This window comes from Thunnus thynnus, chromosome 2 (genome assembly GCF_963924715.1).
Source record: "Thunnus thynnus chromosome 2, fThuThy2.1, whole genome shotgun sequence".
Taxonomy (NCBI): Eukaryota; Metazoa; Chordata; class Actinopteri; order Scombriformes; family Scombridae; genus Thunnus; species Thunnus thynnus.
The window spans coordinates 13,097,682-13,123,041 of NC_089518.1; the positions used below are offsets into that span (position 1 = coordinate 13,097,682).

The 25,360-nt window shown below is 40.0% G+C and overlaps 1 protein-coding gene across 2 annotated transcripts in view; it reads right to left on the reverse strand.

Moving 5' to 3' along the window:
• Window positions 1-25,089, reverse strand: part of LOC137192871 (leucine-rich repeat transmembrane neuronal protein 4) — a 44,323-nt gene extending 19,234 nt beyond the window's left edge. Inside the window, exons 1-2 of one of the 2 annotated variants that reach the window (XM_067603886.1) lie at window positions 24,182-25,089; window positions 22,198-23,738 (exon numbers count right to left, since the gene is read on the reverse strand). In XM_067603886.1, coding sequence (XP_067459987.1) covers window positions 22,198-23,738; window positions 24,182-24,233 — 1,593 coding nt within the window. In that variant the 5' untranslated portion in view covers window positions 24,234-25,089. Of the gene's footprint in view, window positions 1-22,148; window positions 23,739-24,181 lie in introns of both variants that reach the window. The other variant, XM_067603894.1, reaches the window with a different exon arrangement.
• Between the last annotated feature and the right edge of the window lie 271 nt (window positions 25,090-25,360).

Below are 25,360 nucleotides of genomic sequence, written 5' to 3' on the forward strand. Positions count from 1 at the left end.
AACTAATTGCGTAGCTACAGTTTATCTCAAACATCATGCACCAGGAAATGAAGGGGATTCTGTATCAGACTAAGATACAATTAATTAAAGATTAATCTTTGATGTGTGGATTTTCTATGTGTCATGGTCTCTGTGAAGAAGTCATCACCTTGGTCCGGTTTAGTGTATTTGCTTGTTTGTCTCTGACCAACATATTGTTCTCAAGAATGAAATGCAATGACTAATCACACAAGCAAAAGGAGGAAACCCAATTGATTTTGATGACCCCTGACCTTTCCTGCAGTGCTACCACTGAGGCTAATTGTGCATACCCTTAATTATTCAGTCTGCTGTCTTTGAAGGTAACACATACTGACTACACAGTCTACTTGCTCTGCCATCTACCCACTTCAGTGTTGACTCCATTTATGTTGAACAAAGCAGATGTAAAAGCACTCAAGACACTTAAGAACATAGTATAATCCAATTGTCCAGCACACATTCCAGTCAGATGTTGTACTTTGTATAAATGTCGGTTTACCCAGCTCTCAAAACAAAATGTAACCAAAGCTCTTTCTAATGCATAATGACATGCATTGTTGCTGCTCAAGATCCAGATTTTTAACAGCATTTTCATATATGCATTTAATTCCTTTTTGTGTATTACGTATGTATTCATCAGTTTCTTTCAAATCATCAAGTAAATTGAAGAAGGATGCTAATAGTGAGATTTGTATGTTTTAAATCTGCAATATTTTTTTTTGGCTACTTGGGGGCAGCAGAAAATATTGTAAACACAACATTAACATATTTTCACCTTATAAAGTTGTTATGGTGAATATGTTAGCAAACAATTATTTATTTACACATCCAGCAGACGCACAGCAACATTAATCTGAGGTAGTGTCTTTGGCTTCCTAAAAAATGTATGTCGAATATCTATTCTCCTATTAGCTCTATTTTGGTCTGTCCACCAAATCCTGAGATTAAAACATGACTCTTTAGGGCTTAAATGCTCTACTGTGTTTACCAGCTAGACACAAGGTTGATGAGGGCGGTCAGCGTGAACTAAAACATTTAAGTTGTGGGCTGCAAAACCAAAACAAAATGCTGAAAGACACTAAAATGCTCTGCAGAGATGAGGCAAACTGCACCGCCAGGTGACAACTGGCAGTTCATCAAAACGAGTAACATCTTTTATATTACACATAGTGATTTCATCCATTGTCAGTATAACAGTAATTAGTGCAGCTTAAACATCTACAACTGTGTGTTGAGCACCTGGCACACAAAATCAACATGGCAGTGAATTCAGAGGAGACAAAGCTGCACTGATGTTGTGTTAAACTAATGAAACACAGTGATGGAAACTGAATGCAAACCTGTAGTGGGCTTCATTCAGTGCCAAGCTAGAGTGGCTAAATATAGCCATGAAACAATGACAAGTGAAGGAGAAAGGTTTGCTTCCAGAGGATTCCCAATACAATAACAACACACTGAGTAACTTGGTGTAACTTTGCCTTTGCCCACATTTACAACGTTAAATTTTAGTTGAGGAGGGCTCCCAGGTTTCTGGCGAAATCAAATTGTCATACTATCTAACAATTAAATGTGTAAACACCCATGCCCAGATCCAGCTCATGGCATAGGCAGCATAGGCAAATGCTAGGGGCACCATCCATCCATAGGGTCATCCCAAATGAGGGAAGAAAAAAAAAATCTAATTTAAAATTTTTAACTTTTATCATTTTTTCCTAATACTATTTTAATACTATTGTTTTTAAGTATTACAAAAAAGTCCACAATATACCTACATAACCTATTAAATATCATGCCAAAAAGACCAAAGCCCTCTGGTGCCCTGTGAAGAAAAAGAGGAAGAGGAGGAAAAATGGGAAAAAGACAGAGGTAATGTGTGATGAATGAATAGTTTATCTATTGCATAGAAATCACTGTTGGAGCAGAGTGTTACTAGCTTATTTTGGACAATAGTAATGTTTGCTAATTTCATAAATAGCTAGAGTTAACATAAGTTACTCTCACCTTAAATTAATTAGGGAAAGGTGGAAAGACTATTCAGGTGTTTGGGGAATAACCTACAACATAATTTTGAGAAATATACTTTTTCTTTTAAGTATGCTGCTGCTGCACGAACCATCCACTGTCTGCCTCAAGAATCCAGACATGATGTTACATTTTTATTGACATCATAGTCTAGTTAGCCAACGTTGCCTTGCTTGTAACAGTCAATTAAAATGCTTTTCCTTTTCCATCCCCTTTTGTAGTTGTAAGTCTTTGCATTTCCATTATTGATTAGTCTTACATGTATAGCAAACAGCATGCATCATGTGGGAGAAGTGCTCATTGAATACATATTTTATGCATGAATGATAGGTTTAATTACTCTTGCTGTTTGTGTTTAGTATGTTATAGGCTATAATGTAACTTAGGTGCTACTATTGGCTGGGTTTTACCATTAGCAGCTTTTTATTAATATAATTTAACACCCAGTGGTCACATATACTCCTCTTCTCTCCACCCCTACAAATCCTGCCACACGCAGACAGCTTCCCCACCTAAGCACCTTCCAGCGATGCAGCATCAAGTGCTCCTGTCCCCTCCACCTCAGACAAGCCAAGCAATGCAGCATCAGGCATCTACAAAAAGGCTGCTCCAATAGACCCTACTGACTGGCATCTGTTTTAACTGATAAGGTAAGAACAGAGTTTGTTTCAGAGGATCATATCAAATCAAAAACAGTTTCACATTTCTGAAACAAAAAGATGGGAGAAGGTGTCAGCATGACTATTTCAATAGAGTCTTAGTCAATGGAGAAAAAATCAAAAGAAGCTGGTTAATGTACTCAAAAAAGAATGATAGCTTATACTGCTTCTGCTGCAAAATGTTTTCTAAGAGAGATTTCAAATTGAATAGAGAAGGGCTAAGGGATTGGAAAAATGCAAGCCACTTGCTCAAGGCCCATGAGGATAGCCAGGAGCACAATACACACATGGCAACACGGAAGGTACTGGAGGTCCGTCTTGCAAAGGGGCTAACAATATATAAGCAAGAGATGACACTCGCTGAGGCTGAGAGAAACAGGTAGTGTGAAGTTCTCACTAGATTGGTGGGGGTCCACAGACACATTAAACAAACCAGACAATGGCAGTTTTCTCAAAGAGGTGAAGCTTATGGCCAAATTTGGTCCAGAAATGAAGCAGCATGTTGGTAGGGTGGAAAGTGGAGCTGGCAGTCACACACATTACCTGGGCAAAAGAATCGGAAATGAACTGATAGACTCCATCACTTCAAAAATACTGGAAAAAATAGTGGAAGAGATCAAATCATCAAATTATTTCTCCATTATTTTAGATTGCACCCCTGATCTGAGTCATAAGGAATAGCTCTCTGTCATTGACAGGATTACGTTACTAGAAGACATACCACAAATTAAAGAACATTTCCTGGGTTTTCTTGAGGCAGAGGAGTCAACAAGGGAAAGTTTGTCATCTCTCATCCTCAAAAGGCTGGAGGAGCTTAGCATCCCCTTTGAGGACTGCAGAGGACAGTCCTATGACAACGGCGCCAACATGAAAGGAAAGAATAAAGGTGTTCAAGCTAGGCTGCTTGAACAGAACTCAAGAGCCTTTTTTTCCCCATGTGGTGCCCACACTTAAAATCTAGTGGCAGCTGATGCTGCTAAGAGCTCACCAGATGCCATTGGCTACTTTGAATATTTAATGAAATTATTTAAAATCTTCTCAGCCTCCCCCATAGATGGGAAATCCTCCTGACACACATCAAAACCACCCTGACACCCATGTGCCATAGTCAGACACCAGGTGGGAAAGCAGGACAAAAAGCATTCAGGCAGTAAGGTACCAGGCTGGGCAAGTCAGAAAGGCTCTCCTGGAGGTGAGGGAAACTACTACAGACCCTGTGGTGAAAGTTGAAGCCCAGTCTTTGGCTGAGGAGATTGGATCCTACTGCTTATCTGTTTGCACAGTCATATGGTATGACATCCTCAACAGGATCCAGTATGTGAGTAAACTGATGCAGTCAGCCTCCATGCAGCTAGATGTGGCTTTCGACTTGCTGGAGAAAACCAGAGATTCCCTCACCTGCTACAGAAACACTGGATTTTCTGATGCACAGACAAGTACAAAGGAGATGTGCGAGGAGATAAATGTGTAGGCTGTACTCTAACAAAAGCAGATGAGAATCACAAAAAGGCACTTTGCTTATGAGTTGCCAGATGAGCCTATTGGTTATGCACTTCAAAAAATGGAAACCACATTTTTTTGATGTGGTAGTGGATACAGCCCTCTCTTCAGTTAATGAGAGATTTCAGAACTTGGGAGAGGTGAATGACAAATTTGGAGTGCTCCTCAACTTCTCCAACATGTCAAAAGAAGAGTTGCTAGAGCACTGTCAAACCCTGAGCACTGCTCTAGCCCATGACGGACAGCCAGATATTGATAGCAGGGGACTTGCTGTGGAAATGCAAAATTTTCCAGATTTGCCATCAAAAAATATGAAAAACGTGGAACTCTTGACCTTCCTGCATGAGAGGAGGCTGACAGAAATGTACCCCCATATGAGGGTAGCTCTGAGAATCTCTGCCACTCTTCTGCTGCTGAAAGGAGCTTCTCTAAGCTCAAACTCATTAAAACCAACCTGAGATCTACTATGGTGCAAGAACTTTTCAGTGAACTTTCCAGCATTAGTATAAATCATGTGGTCTCAAAACAGTTGTTGTATGATGATGTCATAGATGACTTTGCTGCAAGAAAGGCAGAGTAAGGCTGTAGAACAATACTACATTAAATATATTGCACGGAGGTTTCTGTAATATAGTTTTTTTTTGTGCAATACTCTTATTTATATTATATTTATAAATCTTTTTATGTCTGCACTGGTTTCTTTAATATCGTATTTTGTGCAATACCTTATCTATATTGTATAAAGAAAATCTCAAAGACATAAAGCTCTGCGGTTTCTGAGTGGGTGTATGGACACAATGATTGGTGGTGGAACTGGCTGTGATGCAAGGGGCACCAGCTAAAATCTTGCCTATGGCATCAAATTACCCATGCTCCTTTGATTTGACAACTTCTCCTGGTGGTAACCCACAACAGCAATGTTCTGTTGTGGAGTTATGCTTTAGGGAAAACATACCCTAAAACATTTATTGCGGCTACTATATGAGTTACAGGCCATAGCATTCCTCCAGTTTTGTGAAACTCAACACAACTCTTTTATTTTACACTGCTGAACTTGAATTGGGAACACTATATGTCCTTTGTGATGCAAATCGACCAAAACTCTTTTATTTTGCATGTGCAAAAATGTAAATGCATTTGGATAATGTCAGTCTCAATCCAGTGGAGCTATTAGCATATACTGTATATGAGCATCACTTTAGGATGCATCGACTGTGATGGCATGCATCCTTCAACAACAAGAAGTAATCAGGCATCCATCATATACTCAGAGAGCAGATTTCTGTCAAGGCCCATTCATTTCCAAATTAACCATTACTTTTATAGCTGGTACTCTGCTGCATGGAAGACAAAATAGTTTATGAATAAGTTCGGTCACACTAGGATCATGAGGCCACCAAAATCAATTCAATTAATAAACTTCAGAAACCCTCAGATTGTGGGAGAATCATAATCTCAAAATTAGTGTATTGATGATACAAATTTCTACTCTTGCTATTATTTTCACAATGTGCCTTCACAATAAAGTACACCCTGTCTATCACGGACTCTGACTCATTTTTCTGCCAGAGTATCTGACATCTTTTTTAATGTCTGTACTCCAAAAACAATTCCAAAAGCTTCAAGGCTCAATCCTGGCTCATGAGTCATCACAGGCTTTACTCATTTGGCATGTCTCTACATACTTGATATCAATCACTTCAGAAAGACTAATTAGCCTGGTGGTCTTGGCTCTCACTGAGCTACAGTATAATCAGCAAAGGTGAATAGTAAAAACGATCTAAACTGACTCTTCTGTTTTCTCAAGTCACAATTTATACGATCCAAGTCAAAGGCATTTCTGATGTTCAAATACATTTATCCAGATTAGTCACAATAGGTCACAGCAGTGCAGACTCTAAGACACAAGGTGGGACGTGTTATCATAGAAACTCTAGGGATGGTAATGTCAGCCCGTTAATTGGTCAATCTATCATTTAGGTTCAGACTGAAATATCTCAGAAAGTACTGGGTGGATCGCCATGAAATTTTGTACATTCATGGTCAGCAGAGAATGAAGCCTACTGACCATGTCGACCCTGTGACTTTTCCTCAAATGCCACCATAAAGTTTAGATTTGTCGTTTTGAGTGAAATACCTCAACAACTAATGGATGGTCTGCCATGATATCGGGAATAGACATTCATGACCCACTCAGGATGAACTGTTAAAACTTTGGTGATCACTTTCAATATAGTGCCATTGTCAGGTCAAATTTTTAATTTTCCCAACACATTGGTTTATAACCAAATACTAACAAAACTAATGACATACAGCCTCAGCTGTACGTCGTGTTAGAATGCTAACACACTAAACCAAAGACATGATCACCAAATATTGTCTGCTAAACATCAGCATTGTCACTGTGAGCAAGTTAGCATGTTGATATTTAGATTTAGCCCAAAGAATAGCAGTAGACTAGTCTTGTTTTGTACATGCACACTTTTTTTTTTTTTACTGATAAATGAACGGAGGGCCAAAATGGAGAGAAAAAGATGTGTTTATGGATTTAATGGGCTTAGTGTGGACATAGTCTGAGAGTAGACAACCATGTATTTCCTCTAATACACATTCAGTCGCAGTTTTTTTAGCTGTCTTTTATTACATGTCAGCAGGGGGATGTAAACATGCAAGGGTTCAAGCTATCTCCCAGATTTTGCATCCCTTTCTGCACAGACCAACCAGTAGGAGTCACTACATGCCGACAAAACATTGTCTCTCACTCACTTCCAACAGCACTATCCAACTGGGTTTGAATTGTAGCCCCACTTAGATACATTTTTTTTTTTTTTTTATAAAAAAGGACTACTGCATGTGTGTTACTTCTCTTTCATGACTGAGCTGTATGACAAAGTGTCGGGACAACAGGAGCTGATGGTTATTACAGGGCTGCTTTCATCTTTTAGACAGTGCAGACATTTGGATTCCATTTCACCACAACCATTAAGTACAAAGGGTTGCAAACAATATACAAGAGCTTTTGATGCATTTTTCATATTGTGTTGTTGCTCACAAAAATATTTATTGAATCTGTACATAGACTTATTTGTACCTGGACTTCACAATGCATAAATCAACATTATATTGAGATGCAATTTGCCCACATTACATTTATATTGGTAGTCAACAATGTATCACCAGCAGCCACATTATACTCCCACCTTCTTTTGCTTTACAACTAGCAAATGCACTTGGCTTGGACAGAACTACCTTTCCACAATGGCAGTAAACATCTGTTTTCATTGTGCTGCATTGTAAGACTCATCCATGCCCAATGGCTGGAGCAAATCCCAGTGTGCATTGGGCGGAAAGTAGGGAAACACCGTGGACAGGCCCCCAGTCCATTGTGCGCGTGCACACACACACACACACACACACACACACACACACACACACACACACACACACACACACACACACACACATACACACACACACACACGGACAGTCACACCTACTGTATGAGCAATTTGAAGTCATCAGTGCACCTGGCTTGGATTCAGTGTTTGTGTGGGTGTGACGTGTGATGAGATTCATGTTTGTAGTATGAAAAACTCATCTTTTAAAACAAGATGCAATATTTTAGGGCTGGGCAGTATATTGATATTATATCAATATCATGATATGAGAATAGATATTGTCTTAGATTTTGGATATATATGGCATAAGTGTTACATCACTTTACAGTAAAGTGATGTAATTTTCTGAACTAACCAGACAAATTATTTGGCTTTATCCACTTAGTCATTATATCCACATTACTGATGATTATTAATCAAAAATATAATTGTAAATATGAGTGTAAATATTTTGTGGAGCACCAATAGTCATCCCTATAATATTGTTGCACTATCGATTTTGAAGTATTTGGTCATAAATATTGTGATATTTGTTTTGGTCCATATCGCCCTGTCCTACACTATTTGTTAATGTTCGATGTAACAGTTATTTACATGACAAGGTACACCACTTGTTATTTTACCACTGTTAACCAGCTGTATGTTAAAGGTCAGAGAGAAAAGAGAAAACAAAGTAAACTACCAGCAATATGGGTGCTAACTCTCATTTGTTTTATTGCAGTGTTTGTATCTTAACAAATCAGGCACTGAGTCAAACACAAGTGTAGATGTAGTAATACTAACTCAAAACCTGTTAACATCCAAAAAATGCTAAGCTAAATAATGTCAACATCAAAGGTTGAAGTCTCCATGAAGCATTTATTTAAAAATACATACAGCCTAGGTATGATTTCATTTGTTGTAACTGTACTTGAATCATAGATGCATTAGATCGATGTATGAACGTGTTGAGAAAAGAGGACTGTAATGGGATTCTCATACTGCTCTGATTCTCCTGGATGTGTGAATGGGCAGCTGTTTGCTAAAGTGTTACATGTAGACAAAACAACCTGCTATTAATATGAAAAAGCACAACAAGGGCTGTGTCTAAAATCACTTCCTAATTGCTATATGGTATAGTGCACTACATTTACTATCCAACATTTTATTGGAGTGTTTTAATTTTGAGTGTAAAATTTCTGCATGATATAGAGCATTCAAAAATTCACACAGTAGAACGAAAAAAGCCCATGGCATGCACACTGCTTTCTGCTAACAATCCTACAATGCAAATTAAAGTTGTGCAACACTCCACCTGTCAATGATGACATACTGAGTGTGTTATATAAGGGATAATGAGTGAGTGAATGTGGGAGTAATTTCAGACACAGCCAAGGTTTACTTTCTCCTGGTAGTAAAAAAATGACTTAATGCAGCTTTAAAGGACCAGTGTGTTTTTACTTAGTGGCATCTACTCACAAAAAAATGCGAAAGGCCCTCTCTAGAGCCAGTGTTTGGTTTGTCTGTTCTGAGCTATTGTAGAAATATGGCGGTGCAACATGACAGGCTCCATGGAAGAGGACTCACTTCCTATGTAGATAAAAATGGCTCATTCTAAGGTAACGAAAACACAACAATTCTTATTTTCATGGGATTATACACTAATTATAACATACCAATGAATATTCTATTTCTGCCACGTCTGTTCCTCTAGACGCCACTAAATTCCACACACTGGTCCTTTAAGACCAGTTTCACTGTATAAAAATACAAAATACAGTCTCCTCAAAATAAAATGCCTCACTTTTTCCTGAATCCAGGACAGGAATGGTAGTCACCACTACATCAGCATGTACATGTACATGGAATAGCTATTGCTGAAAGGGGGAGACTAGAGATAGTTTAAAAAACTATGTTTGATTTAATGAAAATGTTTAGGATTATTATTTTAACATGAAAATGCAAAGTGCACAAATTCTTGGCATTTTTCCCCCTCTTTTATTAATGACAAGTGCTGTTGTTGAGAGGTAACAGGTATAGTTGTGTTAAGGCAGCTAGAAGCATTTTGTTAAGTTAAAGATGGTGGCCATGGTTAAATTTTGAGGTAACACTGACTTAAAGAAATAGCTGAGCCCTGAAGCTTCAGATTTACTGTTTGATCTTTGTTCTAGCCCTCAGCTATAAGGGACCAAATCATTGTCATTACTGACACGAGCAGCCAAATGAGATTCGTTCGCCGAGGGGCTGGGCTCACTTTGCATAATAGGGTGAGAAGTTCAATGATCAGAGTGGAACTCAGTGTCCTGCCGCTGCTCTGCCATGTTGAGAACGTCAGCTGAGGTTTTTTAGAAACCTGATAACTTGCATCATTGATTCCTGTAAATAGGGCCCATGGTTGTTGGCTTCCACGTAAGCAATGATTAATGGAGGTAATTTTGAGGTGTCAGGAAGTTCAACTTTAAGAATGTTTTTCCTCCAATTTCTCAGTTATACCAGTATATGCACATTTTTTTCTCGTCCCCATGGTTACTCAGAAATTCAGGGTCATAATTAAGTATTGTAAATTATTTAATATTAGAATTGGTATTACAACGTGCATGGTAATAGCAGTTCTTAGAACCACGAAATAGCTGAGAAATAATTGGTAGAAAAAAACCCCATTTTGAATATATATAGGTTTTCTGATTCCACAGTGTAAAGTGGGCCTTGATGCACTTATTGTAATCTAACTGGAGCCTTCATAACTGACTGGGGGAGGCTTATCTGAGTGTAACCAGGAGTAACACAACTGTACAGTTTACCAAGGCAGAAATTTATGAGACTGAAAAATCTTTCCATTCAGCATCTTTCAAGTACATTAACAGGAACATGTTTGGTTTGTCAGCTAGCCCTTTTGCCAACACACAAGCTTTAGGGGCTGCTTCAGGGCCCTTTCCAGTATCTGTTGCAGTAATTGTCACTGAATTGGAAAAAGCCACCGCCATCCGTCTCTCTCGGAAATTGCTGACAAACTGTACATAATGAAGGATTTATTCATAATTTCCACAATGGAAGAAAAAACCCTTGTTTCTTTTTCACTTTGCAATTATTGCCACCATGTCCACTTCACACAACTCTTTGGTAATGAATGTAAGTAATAGCATGATGTGTGGGGTGTATGTGTGTGGATACTGTATGTGGGTGGGTGTGTGTGAGTAAGCTGTAGAGAGAAGTCAAGGCATGCAAGACTCCAGCAGTGTGCGTACGTAACTTGTGGGTTGACATGATGCAGATTCAACTAAATCCTGCTGCACATGGCGATTCATATCAGCGATCTTGTTTTCTGCCCACTTGAGATATCTAAATGTATGACGCCCCTTTCTCGATTATTTCAACTGTGTCGTGGCACCGAAATGTCAAGTTCCAGCAAAAAGAGATATTTCACAAAGTGTAGTGCTGTATCGCTGCAACAGACTAAATGTGGTTGGAAAAACATTACCACTAAAAATGTATTGTGGGCAATAAAATGCTCTGCAGGGGAAAATAGCTTCCATCATTGATTCCATAATATCTTTAGCAAGACATTACAGTCTGAATTAAGCTGCTTTAATATGGTGGACTATGTTTGCCGTCTTAAAGTGGTCCAATTTGCTTGATCAGCTTTGACAGTAGACCACAAAATCAGGTTTGGGTCAAAAGAAGCACGAAAAAAAGCAAAGCAAAAGGGCTGTAAATCCACTGCAACGGAGAACAGTGTCTGTACAATACTTCTAAATCATTACAGAAAAGAAAAACGGTTTGACAGGTGGGTGGAAAAAAGGAGAAAAAAAAAAAACTACCTCTGGTGCAACAGAAACACATGACCTCTCAGTTCTGCCACTGCAGCGTGCTCACACCTCTGTGCTCTATGGAAATGGGGATTGACTGAGATCCAAGAGTCGCCAAAAACAGGGAGGTTTCAGTAATGTCAAACATGCATGGGCTGTGAGATCAATACAAAGTCCTGATCTCCAATTGATGAAATGCCTCTCTTGCTGGCTCCAGGGATAATCTCACCCACTGATTTATCTCTGGTAGGAATGCTCTGCAGAACACGCAGTATCCCTGCACTGTGTTCTTACATCCTTTTATTTTACTTGTTTTTTGAAATCGATTTCTTACTTCAGAATGTGAACGAATTAAACACAAAAATCACATATATATGGGAGAAAGAAAGGAAAGAAAAAAGACAGCATCAATCATTTGCTAGAATGGCTAAAAGAGACTTGTGGTTAAAGATGCCCTCAAGACATGTGCTTGGAATAATAATTTGCGCTTAATATGGGTTTTCCTCAAAAACAAAAACATCTGCTCCTCCCTCATTTAAAAATCAAGAATCTATGAATACACAAATATTTTCATTTAAAAAGTTTAACTGCTGGACACAAGATGCCTCCTACCTCACTACAAAGTCCATTCTCAGTTTTTGTGCACTGGAGGCTCCAAGTTTCCACATCACACTTGTTTAACTTGCATACTGGTCCACGATTGGCTCCAAGTTGTGATGTCACAAATCATGCTCATAGGCCCACGCCTTAAACTCACCTTTTTGATGAGCACAGAGACATTTTCCCACTTCAGCAGCTGAATATGAAAACAGTCTTCTAGTGTCAAACTCAGCACATACATCATTCTGCACAGTGAAGCTCAAACATTCAACTTTAGGAACAAGAAGAAAAACACATTTCTGAGTGGACTGAGTAGACTTTAAGTGTCCCTATAGTGACTATGATTTGTGACGGTTCTGTGAGGCCCTTAGATCAGAAGATTTTGGAAGGTGAACAAACAAGTATTTAGTTGTTCAGTTAGGAGAACACACAGAACATTGCTAAAGTAGCAAACTAAAGTGATTAACTGCAGTTATATAGCCACAACTCACTGTTCATTTTAGGAAAGTATAAGTAATAATGTCTTTCGACTACTCTCTTTGAAGTGTGACTAATTTGACAAAACTTAGTTGGTTGTATTAATTACATTACTTTTTAATGGGAAGAAAAAATGGACGACATGGATAAATGATGACTTCACCTCAGCACCAAGTTCCATGCTCTCAATATTCTCAATATTATCTACCAACATTAAACCCAAAATAGAATTTTTAGCTCAATATGTAATTCTCAACCGAATCTGATTGCAGAATAATGGCAGCAGAAATAATGAGCTCATCTCCAAGAAAATTGACTAATTTTGCTGCTCTCTTGTGTGTTGAAAGAAAATCAAGAAAATCACCAATTTACAGATTCTGTTTATAACTAATTGCATTTTTCTGTGTTTGTCTACCTTCTGCAGGTTTGTATGCCTGTTTATTTTTTAACTTAAGAAAAAATGGCTAGAGGGCAGTGTGGGTGTAAACAAAAACATTGCACCCAAACATAGAGTAGGGATACCTGGGGGATAGAGAGCTGAAGGTAAACCGGCTGACCTCAGCTAAGGTATGTTTAAATTTTGCTCAGTCAGAGCACATATATAATCCTGACAGGATGATCTGCCCCACATTCTGTATTGTGCAGATAGTATTGTTTTTCTTTTCTTTTTCTTTTCTGTGAATGACCAAATTCACAATCATTTTGCCCAGCATGGAGTGAACATTTAGGTTAATATTTGCCTGATGTCTATTCACTTAAATCCCAAAAGCGTTTTAAATATTGAGTACTGAAAACACCCTGCTGATCAGAGTGTATTACATGCCTTTCAGATAGGGCAAGTAAAAATATTCTGCGGGAACAAAGGCCTGACCCATTTGTCTGATTTGAAAAGGATACGTTGGCACCCAGAGTGAAAACGGAGAGATGAATACCTCCTCTCCCTCCACCTGTGCACAATACATGTCACAACAAATTATACGCCAGCAAATACTCAAACATCTATACAGCACTCTTTGTCATTTTCACACAGAAATGATGTGTGACACTGGCAGCATTTCATTCCTTTAGTCAATTTGCTCAGATTGCTGGGAAAGCCTTGGAATGATTAAAAATTCAACAATAAGATTTAGAGGTTAGTTGGTGCCTTTATGGAATTAGGCTGTTTCTTTCCACCTTTACAAGCTGCATGGCACAAGAGCTGGCACTGTCTGTCTGTTCACCTACTGGTCGATCACTCCGGTCCTGACAGACATAAACAACATGTTCAATGGATTTCCATGAAATTTCGTACATTCATGGTCTCCAGAAAATGAAGCCTTCTTGATCGCCTGACTTTTCCTCTAGTGCCACCTGTTTCCACTAAAATATCTCAACGTCCAGTTGATGGATGGATGAATCAGCTGTACTTTGTGTTTGGTGCTAATTATCTAATGTTACTAACAGACTAAACTAAGATGGTGCGGTAACACGGTAAACATCATACGTCAGCACAGGCCCGCCATGCATCTTGCTTGTGCCCAGGGAGGGCGCAGCAGATGCATGTCTTCCACTTCAGTATCTTTTTCCAAATGCCATAAAGTCCCTTGTACCTCTGTTAACATTTCCTCTTTTTCATTTCTCTCTTCTTTTCTGAGCACCTGGGGGGAGGGGGTGGGGCTGGCTAGATGTTAAACTTTTGACCCTACAGTAGCGTGACAGACCAAACCATTTTTTACATTATAGGGAGGGGAAGTAAAATTGTTTCCGACCACTATGTCAAGGAAAATTAGGAAGATAAAAAATAACAGCCTTTATGTGACTCACAAATATTATATTAAGTTTTCACAAATATATATTTTTGACCTGTTATTCCAGCAGATTATTTAAAGGTTAGAGGGCCATTTTGGGCCCTCCCTTGACCCTGGGCCCGGGAGAACTGACCTGCTGTGCCCCCGCTGTCAGTGGCCCTGCCTCACCATGTTAATATTGTCAGTGTGTTAGCATGCTGACATTAGCATTTAGTACCATTACCACAATGCACAGCCTCACACAAACACTGCCACTAGTCAGTAACAGAAATGTCTCAGGTTATGCTTATTTTGGGGAACCCCCACCCCCTAACCCACCCACCCACCCACATACAATTGCCTGACAGGCATTTGATAATAACTAGAGGAGAAATTGGCAGAGATGCTGCATCATTCTCAGTTTGTGCTGAATTACCATTTTGTCCCCTCAGACAGTCTGAGACACTGTAGCAACATGATGAAGGGGTTTTTGTTTCTGGGGAAATCACAATATTCTTGAGGTAGACTGCAACATTACATCAAAATCCTTCCTGGTGGAGAAACATAAAAGAAACTGTACTGTAGTTGAGTCTTTATGCAGAGCAGGGTGGAGATACAAATATCAGTCCACCAGCTTACTGGGCTATGTGTGATGTGCCGAGTCAACACTTCATTTTCTTGTAAATATCGCTTTAAAGTTCTGTTGCAGACAATGAATGTGACACAGTAGGCAGGAATACAGCATCTCAGTCATATTAACTTAATAACCCTAATTAAATGAATCATAATAAAATGAAAGGCTAAATAGGCAGTAACTGCTTCGAGCTGAGTTGAAAAATTGACGTGGCTGCTGTGGCTATGAAACAGCATAAAATGTTATGTCTAATATTTTCATGTTATATTATTCATTCTGTCTGCGGTGCCTGACTTTTCATAAAGTGGTAGATAAGCTGTCAAATCCCATTAAAGCAGAAGTATCACTGATTGAGCGCACGGAGGCTTAAACTAAGGGAATCCAGGGCATGTGATTACTGATTGATAGATATGCCATAATAATAGGACACTCGATATGGGATTGGAAGTTATTAGAAATGTACAGATTTCGGCAAATACTTTTTTCAAGGGAAACATTCCTCTGGACTCCCAGAGAATTGAAATCGGTCCTTTGTTCCTCGGCTCTAACTCAGATGGAAGACTTAATGGAAAAATCCACCCTTGGATACACTTACACTGTTATGTATCATCAATCTGTGATGCTCAGCGCATGCCAGGAGTGATTTAGCAATGAGGTGACATAAATTATTTTTGGGTACCCAACTTCCCTCAACTCGCCACATCTGCTTCGACTTCAGTTAGTGATTTCCTGCATTTCCCTAAATGCCTTTCAACAAGAGAGTGAAGAGTGAGCTTGTTGCATTCAGCTGTGCGTGTTGCCAGAAAGAGACTATATACAGCGACAGTGATGGCATATAGTGGGAGTAAAGTCACACCCCTCACTCAAACCACAGCATATCATGTAGTTGCATTGCATTGTGGTCTATTGAGGCTGCTGTCAGAGGAGAAATTGGTTTCTCTGCCTCGTCTATAATGCATTTCTCCCTTATGATGGATTGTTGAAAGCTGGTGTAAAATTGTGAGCCAATCTTTCAGTGTCTGACACAAAAACTAGATGTTCACCTCTGAAGTTAAAGCCAACTGGAAATGTCGCCATGGATGAGACATTACATCTTCAAATAACAAAATCAGTCATGAGAAGCAAGGTACATCTCCCAATAGCAGAAAATTCCTAAAGTGTTTTAGGATGTAGCTCCTTCAGGACATCTGTATTAATTGCTCAGATAAAACTGGAAATTGACAATTTGGACTTCAGACTTCTGTCGACTACCCTACCCCCCAAGAAAACAACAACAACAACAACAAAAAACAACAGTATCAGTTATTTCAGCAAGTGCCCAACAACCACATTTATGTTCAAGAGACAAAGCCCTCTGGCAGCCTTAGAAATATGATTGTTGTCTGTCGGGAGCAAAGGAAGATATAAGATATAAAATCCACAGAGGGCGGAGGTTGGGTGGTTGGAAGCACCTACAAGATGTTGGATTTTAAACAACAATAACACTGTTTGCTTCCTGTTAATGCTGGTTTCTTTTAACCAAGTTAAGTTTAGTTAAGGTAGATATTTTAACTTAAACCATGATCTTTCCCTAACCCTAAACCTAACCATACCTTAAAGTCCTCCTCCACTCAAAAATATGTAGAATATGTGGAAAAACCATATTAGACACACATTATTGTTCCAAGCTGAGTATTTTTTAATACAGTACATGTCTGGAGGGGATCTTTAACAATAGCTGTGTAAGATCAGAAAACAGTGATTTGAAACAGTTTTGGAAAGCACAGACAAATGATCCATCCTGCTGATATGTGGCATCAGATTAGAAAATGCTTATACATGTTGTTCTGGAGGGGAATTACAAATGAAACATCTTGATGTTTAATTTGGAGGACTTTTTAAAAAAGTCATCCAGCTCATCATTGAAATCAGTTGTTTTCACTGCCTGGAGCATCACATTTTCACTATCAGAAAGAGTTTCCATTTAAAAAGATAAGTTACATTTGCACAAAATTGGTTTCAGTTGATTCTTCATTGCCTGACCAAACTGGCCTTGAAAACCCGAAAGAGAAATTTAACATCACATTAAATATTCATCATGTCTTATGTGTGGCTGCAGGAGCGGAAGGCCACTGGAGATTGTGTGATGTGAGAGGATGAATCAGTTGGATTTATCTCTGTGGTCTTTTTTCCCCCCTTTCTTCGCAAATTGGTAGAAAATGTTTTCTAATTCCATTTGGTAATTTAGTCTCCGCTGTTCCTTGTTACACACTTTTTGTACAGTGCAGTCCTAACATGGGCTGACTCATCTGATTTGTTTATAACAGACAAGCTAATTTGATCTCTGATTTTAAGTGAAGGACTAGGTTATCGTGCAATATCAAGTGCATATCGGAGTTAATGATGTTGTCAATCAATGCTGACCTCAATTTAAAACGGAGGTTTGGAGGTCAACGAAGCAATGACTTTCATTTCTTTTTCCTCGGCTGTAAAATGTTTTACTCAGTGATCTACCTGCGACTTTCACTCGTCTGGCTTCTGTGAGCATCTGAAATGATCAATCAGACACACAAGCAGCAGTTCATTGTGTATGTTCTGTAAATAAGTACATCTAACCCAGAGTGAAATTCAATATTGTCTGTGTTGAAGCGTGGAGGGACAACATCATATTTTCCACCTGTGCCAGATTAAGCTATTAGCAGGCTGGGGCATGTACTATTAGTACATCATAATGAGAATAATAAAATCATGAAAACATCAATAGAGTGAAAGGAGAGATGCTGAGATAAATTATTATGGAACAGCTGAATAGCAGTATTCATTTTAACAAGCCATTTTAGATTACAGACTATTATTGCACGGATCTTGTACGCCTCTCCTTGCTGCTAAGTTTGTTAAATGTATTCCACCTCCTCACCAGAGCAGACATCACACCTCCAAGAGGAACATCTGTCAAAAGTCTGAATCATACATATCTCGGAGTGTGTTTGTTTGGGGGAGATCTCACCCCACGCACTGCAGCCTGAGAGGTGCTTACCACCAAAGATAGGTCTGAGGTCTGATTATGTGCATTTGTGCTAATGAATCCCACTGCAATGTTTTAACTCAGCTTCAAATCACAGTCTCTACTGGAGTGAGGGGGAGTCTTCTGTACTGTATTCAGCTATGAACTGTATGTGTCACATACATCTTATACTTTTAGTCTGTCTTTGACAGTGCTGGAGACTGTTGAGTTAGTAAATACTCTGTGTATGTTGTATTTTATGACTGACAGAAGAGCAAGAAACAGCCAAAATTTGAATTACATAACATCGGACCTGTTGCCACGATGAGCAATTGATTTGGCGTGTCTGCGGTATGAATATGAAATTTAAATTCGTATGAGAGAAAAAAAAAACACATTTCCATAGTTACATATGTGTTTTCTTGAATCCCATCCCCAGGGTAACAAAGCAGCTTGAGCTAGTGTGATGTGCTTGATCATATGCAGAAATACACTATATTATAGGCGTTTTTTTATATCACCACTTACAAAATGGCAAGTGATACATGACACTGAAAAATGATGTTGTGTAACAGCCATTACAAAGAGCTCAGGCAGATGAGAGTTAAGCATTAGCCAATTCACTTAAAAGGCTGTTTCTTTCTGCATTTTGCTGCAGTTGAGTTTGACCAAAGCCCATTTTTCACAAAATTATCAGGTATGATAAAAGCTAAGTGGTCTACTTCTGTGGATCCATGGATCATTGCCATTCAGTCTTGCTTGCAGTTACAGTAATTTTCGATGTTCACTTTGTACACTATGTTAGATGCCACCAAACAACAAGACGACCAAGCAAAATTAGAATTAATTGCAGAAGATGAGGCTTTTTTAATGGATAACTACAAACTCAAATGATGTAATTTGTCTTCTTTGTGACTAGAGACACAGTAGTATGTGGTTGTATTGTCACTAATAAGTGTGGAAAAGTTTCACCAATAACTGCTGTCTCATAGCTGTAAAAAAAATGACATATCCTTTATTTTTTAAAAAGACTATTCTTCTCATGTGGCTAACCTTTATTTGGCAAGCCAACGACAAATATTGAAAACTGTCAAGTTCCCTTCACATGATGGAAGCCTGCCTTCTGTGCATTTACGCACAGATGAAGTGCAAGCTGCCATCTTGGCAAGTCGAGGCAGTATATTCAGATTACTGATCATCTTTGTTTCTTATTCCTGACATTTTAAAGACAGCTAGGGCTCATATTATAGTGCCTAAAAATCAAACAAATGTTTGCTGAATAAAATGTACCCACAGCTTCAAGATGTGTCCAAGGCAAACACTGATTAAATCCATAGGAGCTATTCGTTTTTAATATAACCAGGAGGGAGACACGGGGTGCCACGTTCTGAGTGCAAATGCAGGAAAAACTGAAAACTACTTAATGGATGATTAAGGCTTGTGCTGGCCTAAATTATTACTTTAAAAGCTAGGTTGTTCATCAGAGTGTTAACATTACAATTCTTCTGACCCTGTCAGCTTGGAAAATTAGTTAAGTTGAAAATGGTAATTATTTTCAGTTAAAGTAAACACTGCATGCTGCAGTCTTTATACAGCATTTGTAATCAGTCAGAGCTGCACCAGCAGTGGCACACCTTCCTCTCTCCTCACTTCACCTGCCTTCTCACAGCCCACTTTAATTATCTGTGAGCAGGATCTTCTCACCTTGTTAATGCTTGCAAATTCTGCCCAATACAAGAAGCGCCTTTGGCTGAGACGGTGGGATTTTCACCATATTGTCTGAACTAACTTTGCAGGGGATGATCTGTGGGTAGACGGCAAATACTGCAGCTGCTCTGTGAGCACAGAAGTGGATGGCATACAAGGGATAGAAGGTTTCCTTTTTAAAAAAAAAAAAAAATGATGTGGCACAGGAAGACCATGGAACTGCACAGTTCAAAGTGTTCATCAAAATTCACACTCGGCGAGTTCAGTTTGCAGTGACGAGGCCAACCTGCTGAACTGTGCTGGAGGAAATCTACAGAAACAAATTAACTCCAAGTCTGTTGGTGTGGGCATGTGCAGAAGATAACAGGCTTCAATTACAAAGCTTTCTCTCCTAATTGAAACTGCAGCTAATAGCTTAAGTGCTCGCTATCTGGGATAACTAAAATAATGTGCAGGGGCCTCACTGGGTTGGGGCATTTACAATATGGTTTTGACTGTAGGTTTGAACTCTGGAGCAGCCTTGGATACACCGTCTCTCTCACTTTCATCTTCCTTGACACTCTCCACTGTGTGCCATTCAATAAAAGTCGAAAGCCTTCTCATATATCAGAAGAGATGGTGCTGCACTGCCTGTATTGTGATGCAAACAGCCCAAGCCACTATCACTGCACATGATGGGCTTCTTCTACTGCAACTTATACCGAATTCTGATGTAAGTTACATGGCTAATAAACATGACACTCTTTATAATAAAAATAATATTTTCATGTTATCGAATAACGCCGCAGTGTAACATGAAAGGGTATATGCACCATCCTAACTTGAATGTGCGTAAAAAGCTGGTCGTGTTTGAGAAAGCTCCCTGCTGTTCGGTGTTCTTACTTTGCATTGCAGTGTTTGGCACGAAACGTAACACACAGAAAAAAGAAAAAAAAAAAAATCCCATTACATTTTTAACAACTCAGGCTGCTCCCTTGAGCTGTAGAGGGCAAGGAATAACAAAGCTGAGGGAAGTCTCGGCTCCTTACCTCTGATGGGCTATTAGTTATTCTAGCTAGCAGAAGCCCCATTAGGTCTGCCATTTAATGCTCCCACGCCACATTCTCACATGAAAGCTACAAGATTGATAAGCCGGTCATCTCACCTCAAGCTTCCCCTGTATTTGAGAAATGCTCTGCCACAGATAATCTGACAAAGAGCTTATTTAACTACCTGTGTACCTCATGGAATGTGACATTACTGCAAACAAAGGAACATATTTGCGCTAGCCTCTCCAGTGACTTCAGTAAAGGACACAGGAAGAATGTAAGTGGTGCTACAGTACAATCAAGTACACACGGCGCCTTTGACTTAAAACATTATAAAATGATTTATAGGGTCCACGCAGAATATAGGAAATGAGCTGTGTAGCAGTGTGAGATAAAACTTCATCTCGGAGCTGTGCTGACAGATACAATGGAGGAGAAAGATGTCTCCCGTACTCCGAGGCATGTCTGGTTAGTCCAACAAAAGGTGCAGCTAAGATTCCAGTGACGCTACATTTTCCCAGCACAACATGTCCAGTTAATCACACTTAACCATACTGCCAAACATAAAAAAAATCCGCCAGACAAAGACAGACAAATGCCTAACATTAGAGGAAAAAAAGAGATCACGGGAAAAAAAGTGCCTAATTAAGCACGAGTAAATTGATTTCTGTCAAGGCTTTCAGTCTCAATCCCTCTGTGCCATACAGTACTTAAGTACAGTCAGTCATGTCCAGCTTTACAATTACAATTTCAATTTGAACTCCGGACAGAAGTTTCAGCTTGAGCAAGTTACAAAAGCTGATGTCGCTGAGATTAAACAAAAAATAGCATAATGCAGTTTGAAAACAAAGATGTTACTGCATTAGTATACAAAAGCCAGACAGAAATCGAGCCCAAATGCATAATTTATCTTTTATTTGGCTGCGGGCCTTTATAGTGTTCCTGAGCCTGCGGTGGCTGTTTGAACTTTGTGAATTAAACTAATGAGTAAAACATTAAGTACTTGGTTGCTAGAGGCAGAAAGGAGAATGGGATATATGATCAGCTGGTATGATTGTAAATATTTACATGTTTAACACAGTAGAAAACAAATATCAAGACTCACACGACTAGTGTATTTGCCACTACATCTGTTGTAGCAAACACACAGGATAGGAGAGGACCACCTGCACAGTGACTTGATCTAATACATTTTTATCATCCCATTCTGGACAGCAAGCCATTTGTGAATAATTAACAGGCTGGCTGATGATACATAGATCCATCAATTTGCTCTTTTATGTCAGGACTGAAAGATGAACCTACTTTGTGTATAATGTATCTTACTGTACTGTATGTAGATTTTGCACTTTATCTTTATCTTTGTGAGTGGGACCCAGGAAAAGGAGTTGCCACTGCAGTTTCAGCTAATAGGAATCATATTTTAGCAATAAAACTGCATGATTCAGAACAACAGCTGCGTAATCATATGGAACTGAACAAGCATATTGCAAAACAAGTCACCATGCACTGACCTTTACTTCCTTATCCCCAAAACAGACAACACCACAGATTGTTAGAAAATTTACCTCTCATGCCTCGCAGTGGAAATGGATTTTTGGAGGGCAACGGTCATACCTCGCATTCCCTGGAGCCTGAGATGGTGTATGTGTAAGGTCCTGTCCCATTAACCAGCACATCCATAGTCTCTGAGTGTGAGGGCTTGTAGTCCACATAGTACTCTTGCAGTGGTGAATTAAAGGAGCGCTCTGTCTCCCGTGCCTTTTTCTGACGCTTTTTAACCGCGGAGCGCTGCTGAAGCTGTTTGATACTGCTGGGATAGCGCTTCCATGAGACATAGATAACCAGCAGAATTATAGCCACAGATAAGAGGAGGGCCACGCTACCAGCTATGATCTTGTGGAAGGACACATACTCAGTGTCTGGTAAAGGGATGGTGGGGGAGGCCTCGGAAGGAGTGGGGGAGGCTGTCCTGTTCCAGATCAGCTTCTTATCCACCACAGACTGTGTGGGAAAAGGCAGCAGCTCAGGTTGAGATGCAGGAGTGAGGGGCGATGTCGTTGAGGGAATGGGGGTCGGTGTCGCTGTACAGATGTTATAAGCCTCCACCACATCGGTCACTTTCTCTCCTTGTGACTCCTTAGGGCCGGCACAAATCATTGTGGATTCCTTGTTACCCTTAAAGGCCTTGAGCCAGGCCACCAGGGGACATATGTTGGGGTTACAGTACCACAAATTACCAGCCAGACTGATGGTGGTGAGGGAGATCCAAGCTTCCACCGTCTGCTGAGACACATTGCTGAGTTTGTTAGAGTCCAGGTTAAGAGTCTGGAGATTTGGGAGGCATTGAAATGTACTCGGATCTAACACCTGGAGTTCATTTCCTGAGAGGTCCAACTTTTGCAAGGATGTCCACATCCACGGCAGGCCCTGCGTTAGCAGTTTGATACGGTTCCATTGCAAATAGAGCGCCCTCAGATTAGTCAGGCGGGGGAAATGAGCAAAATTTATCTTTGAAAACTGGTTGTGCTCCAAATGAAGCTCGATGAGTTTAAGGAGTCCTGCGAAGGCGTTACGTGTGAGGCTCCGTAGCCTGTTGTAGCCGATATCAAGAAACTCCAGGTTGCGACAGTCAAGGAAAACTCGCATTGGGACAGTTTTTAAAGAGTTTGACCTCAAGTGTAAACTCAGTAGTTTCCGTAGACCCGTAAACTGATTAGGCTGGAGAACCTGCAGTTTATTGTAGGAAAGGTCAAGATTACGTAAATTCGGGACATCGTGGAAAGTATTGTTTTTTAGCTGTGTAATCTTATTCGAGCTGAGAATCAGTTCTTTGAGCCTCCGTATCCCATGGAAAGCCTGGCCGTCCACAGCGTTAATGTAATTGTGGTCGAGGTAGAGCCACACTAGTTGACTCAGGCCTGCAAACTGGTGGGCTCTGAGGTTCACCAGGCTGTTGTAACGAAGGGAGAGGCCTTGTGTGCCTACAGACACATTGTTTGGCACGTCACGGAAAGCATTGGATTCGCAGTATATTATTTTCCCATCACATCTACAGCTCTGGGGGCAGGGACGCTCACGAATGCCGCTTGGAGCAGCAAGCAGCCAGGCGGGCACAACCACTGTGAATACAAGCCATCTGAAAAGCACAGGAAGTCCTGCAGACACACAGAGAAGTGAAAGACTTGAGAGGAGAAAAGATGGACCAAACAGAATGAACATACACAGACTTGATAAAATAAAACAGGATAAAAAATAATGGAAATTAAACTGAATCAAGGAAGCAAACATTTTAACCCATACTGTGTTCTGAGGCATTTGCTCACAGGGGGGTTTCTTTCATATGCAGCCTACTTCATTTGCATCCCTGTGTTCCTGACACATCTAGACACACTTACATGCATTATCACAGTCAAAGTCATGTTGAGACATGGGAAAGATAAACCTCCGCCAGATCCCCCAGCCTGCAGTCATCATTCATAAGCCGCAGGGGGCAAAGACACCAGCAACATTAGCTTTAAGTGAAATGTAATTAGGAAAACGACTAAAGACTTTGCGCATAAAAGGAGGCTATAAGTACCTTGCGGATCAGTGTACATACCCATATTTGCTCGGTGTCGGCTCCTCCTCATGTTTAGGGCTCTCTGTTGCATGCGTCCCAGGTCCACATAGACGCACTTGGCGTTTTGTCCAAACAGTTGGACACGCACCCAGGACGCCCGTCTGCACGGAAAATATACGCACGTTGCGCTGCAGCCAGATCCGCTTTGCGAACAGCCTCACACCTGTCGGAGATGTGAGTAGCTCCAGAAGGTGTGCATTAACCTCTGTCTGTAGTTTCCTATGTTACCGCACAACATGAGCTTGGTTTTGCATATCTCACACTGCCACCTTACAGAAGCCTCTGGACAGATGGATAGACGCACTCAAGCTTGTAGCCTCATGACAATGACATTGTTTAGCGCGTGTTTGGGGGCGGCAATAAATACGTTTTAAACACCGAGTCGCCAATTGTTGAATCTAGGTTAAGTGGCAAAAAAAGAGACTAGAAGAAACGTGAGAGGAACAAACTGTGGTCCAAAGCCGATAAGTTGGATGTATCCTGATTCAGATGTGGACAGCGGAGGGAAAAGGCGCAGTCTTCTGTGGATTAGACCCGTTGACCGTGGCATCAAGAATAAATCAGTTGTATAGCAACAGGAATGATGTTGGTGGAGGATTATACTGAGCTCACTGGTGCTCGATTTAGGATTTGAGATGCCCTCTCCTGGCCGCTGAGTGACTCTCCGGAGCCTAAATTAAAATAGACTTCATTGTTCTCTTGAACAGAGCCTGCATATCAATTAAAGCCGAGGAATGGGAAGTCTGTTTGCTGTGCATTTAGATGTTTGTGAAGATGTCGCTTTGAACAGCCAATAGTTTAACATTTTTAGATGAATACCAAGCTCATTATAGGCTTAAATACCACACAATTAAAATTATTTGGAAGCTGAGAAATATAACTTATATGACCTAAATCTTGATCGCATAGCCACATTTAACTACTTAAGTGTCAAAAATAAAAGTACCCATTAAACAGACTGGCCTCATTCAGTGTTGTATATAAATTTTGTTATTGCAATATTATTACTGATGCATTAACATTTAAGGAGCCTCTGGATGCTGCAGCTGGTCGGGGTCAAGCTGATATGACTTTAATTTAGACCATTTAATGTATTATACTTTAGAAGCTCATCATGTGTTTGATGCTAAAAGCTTATTATGCAAAGGAAATGCTAAC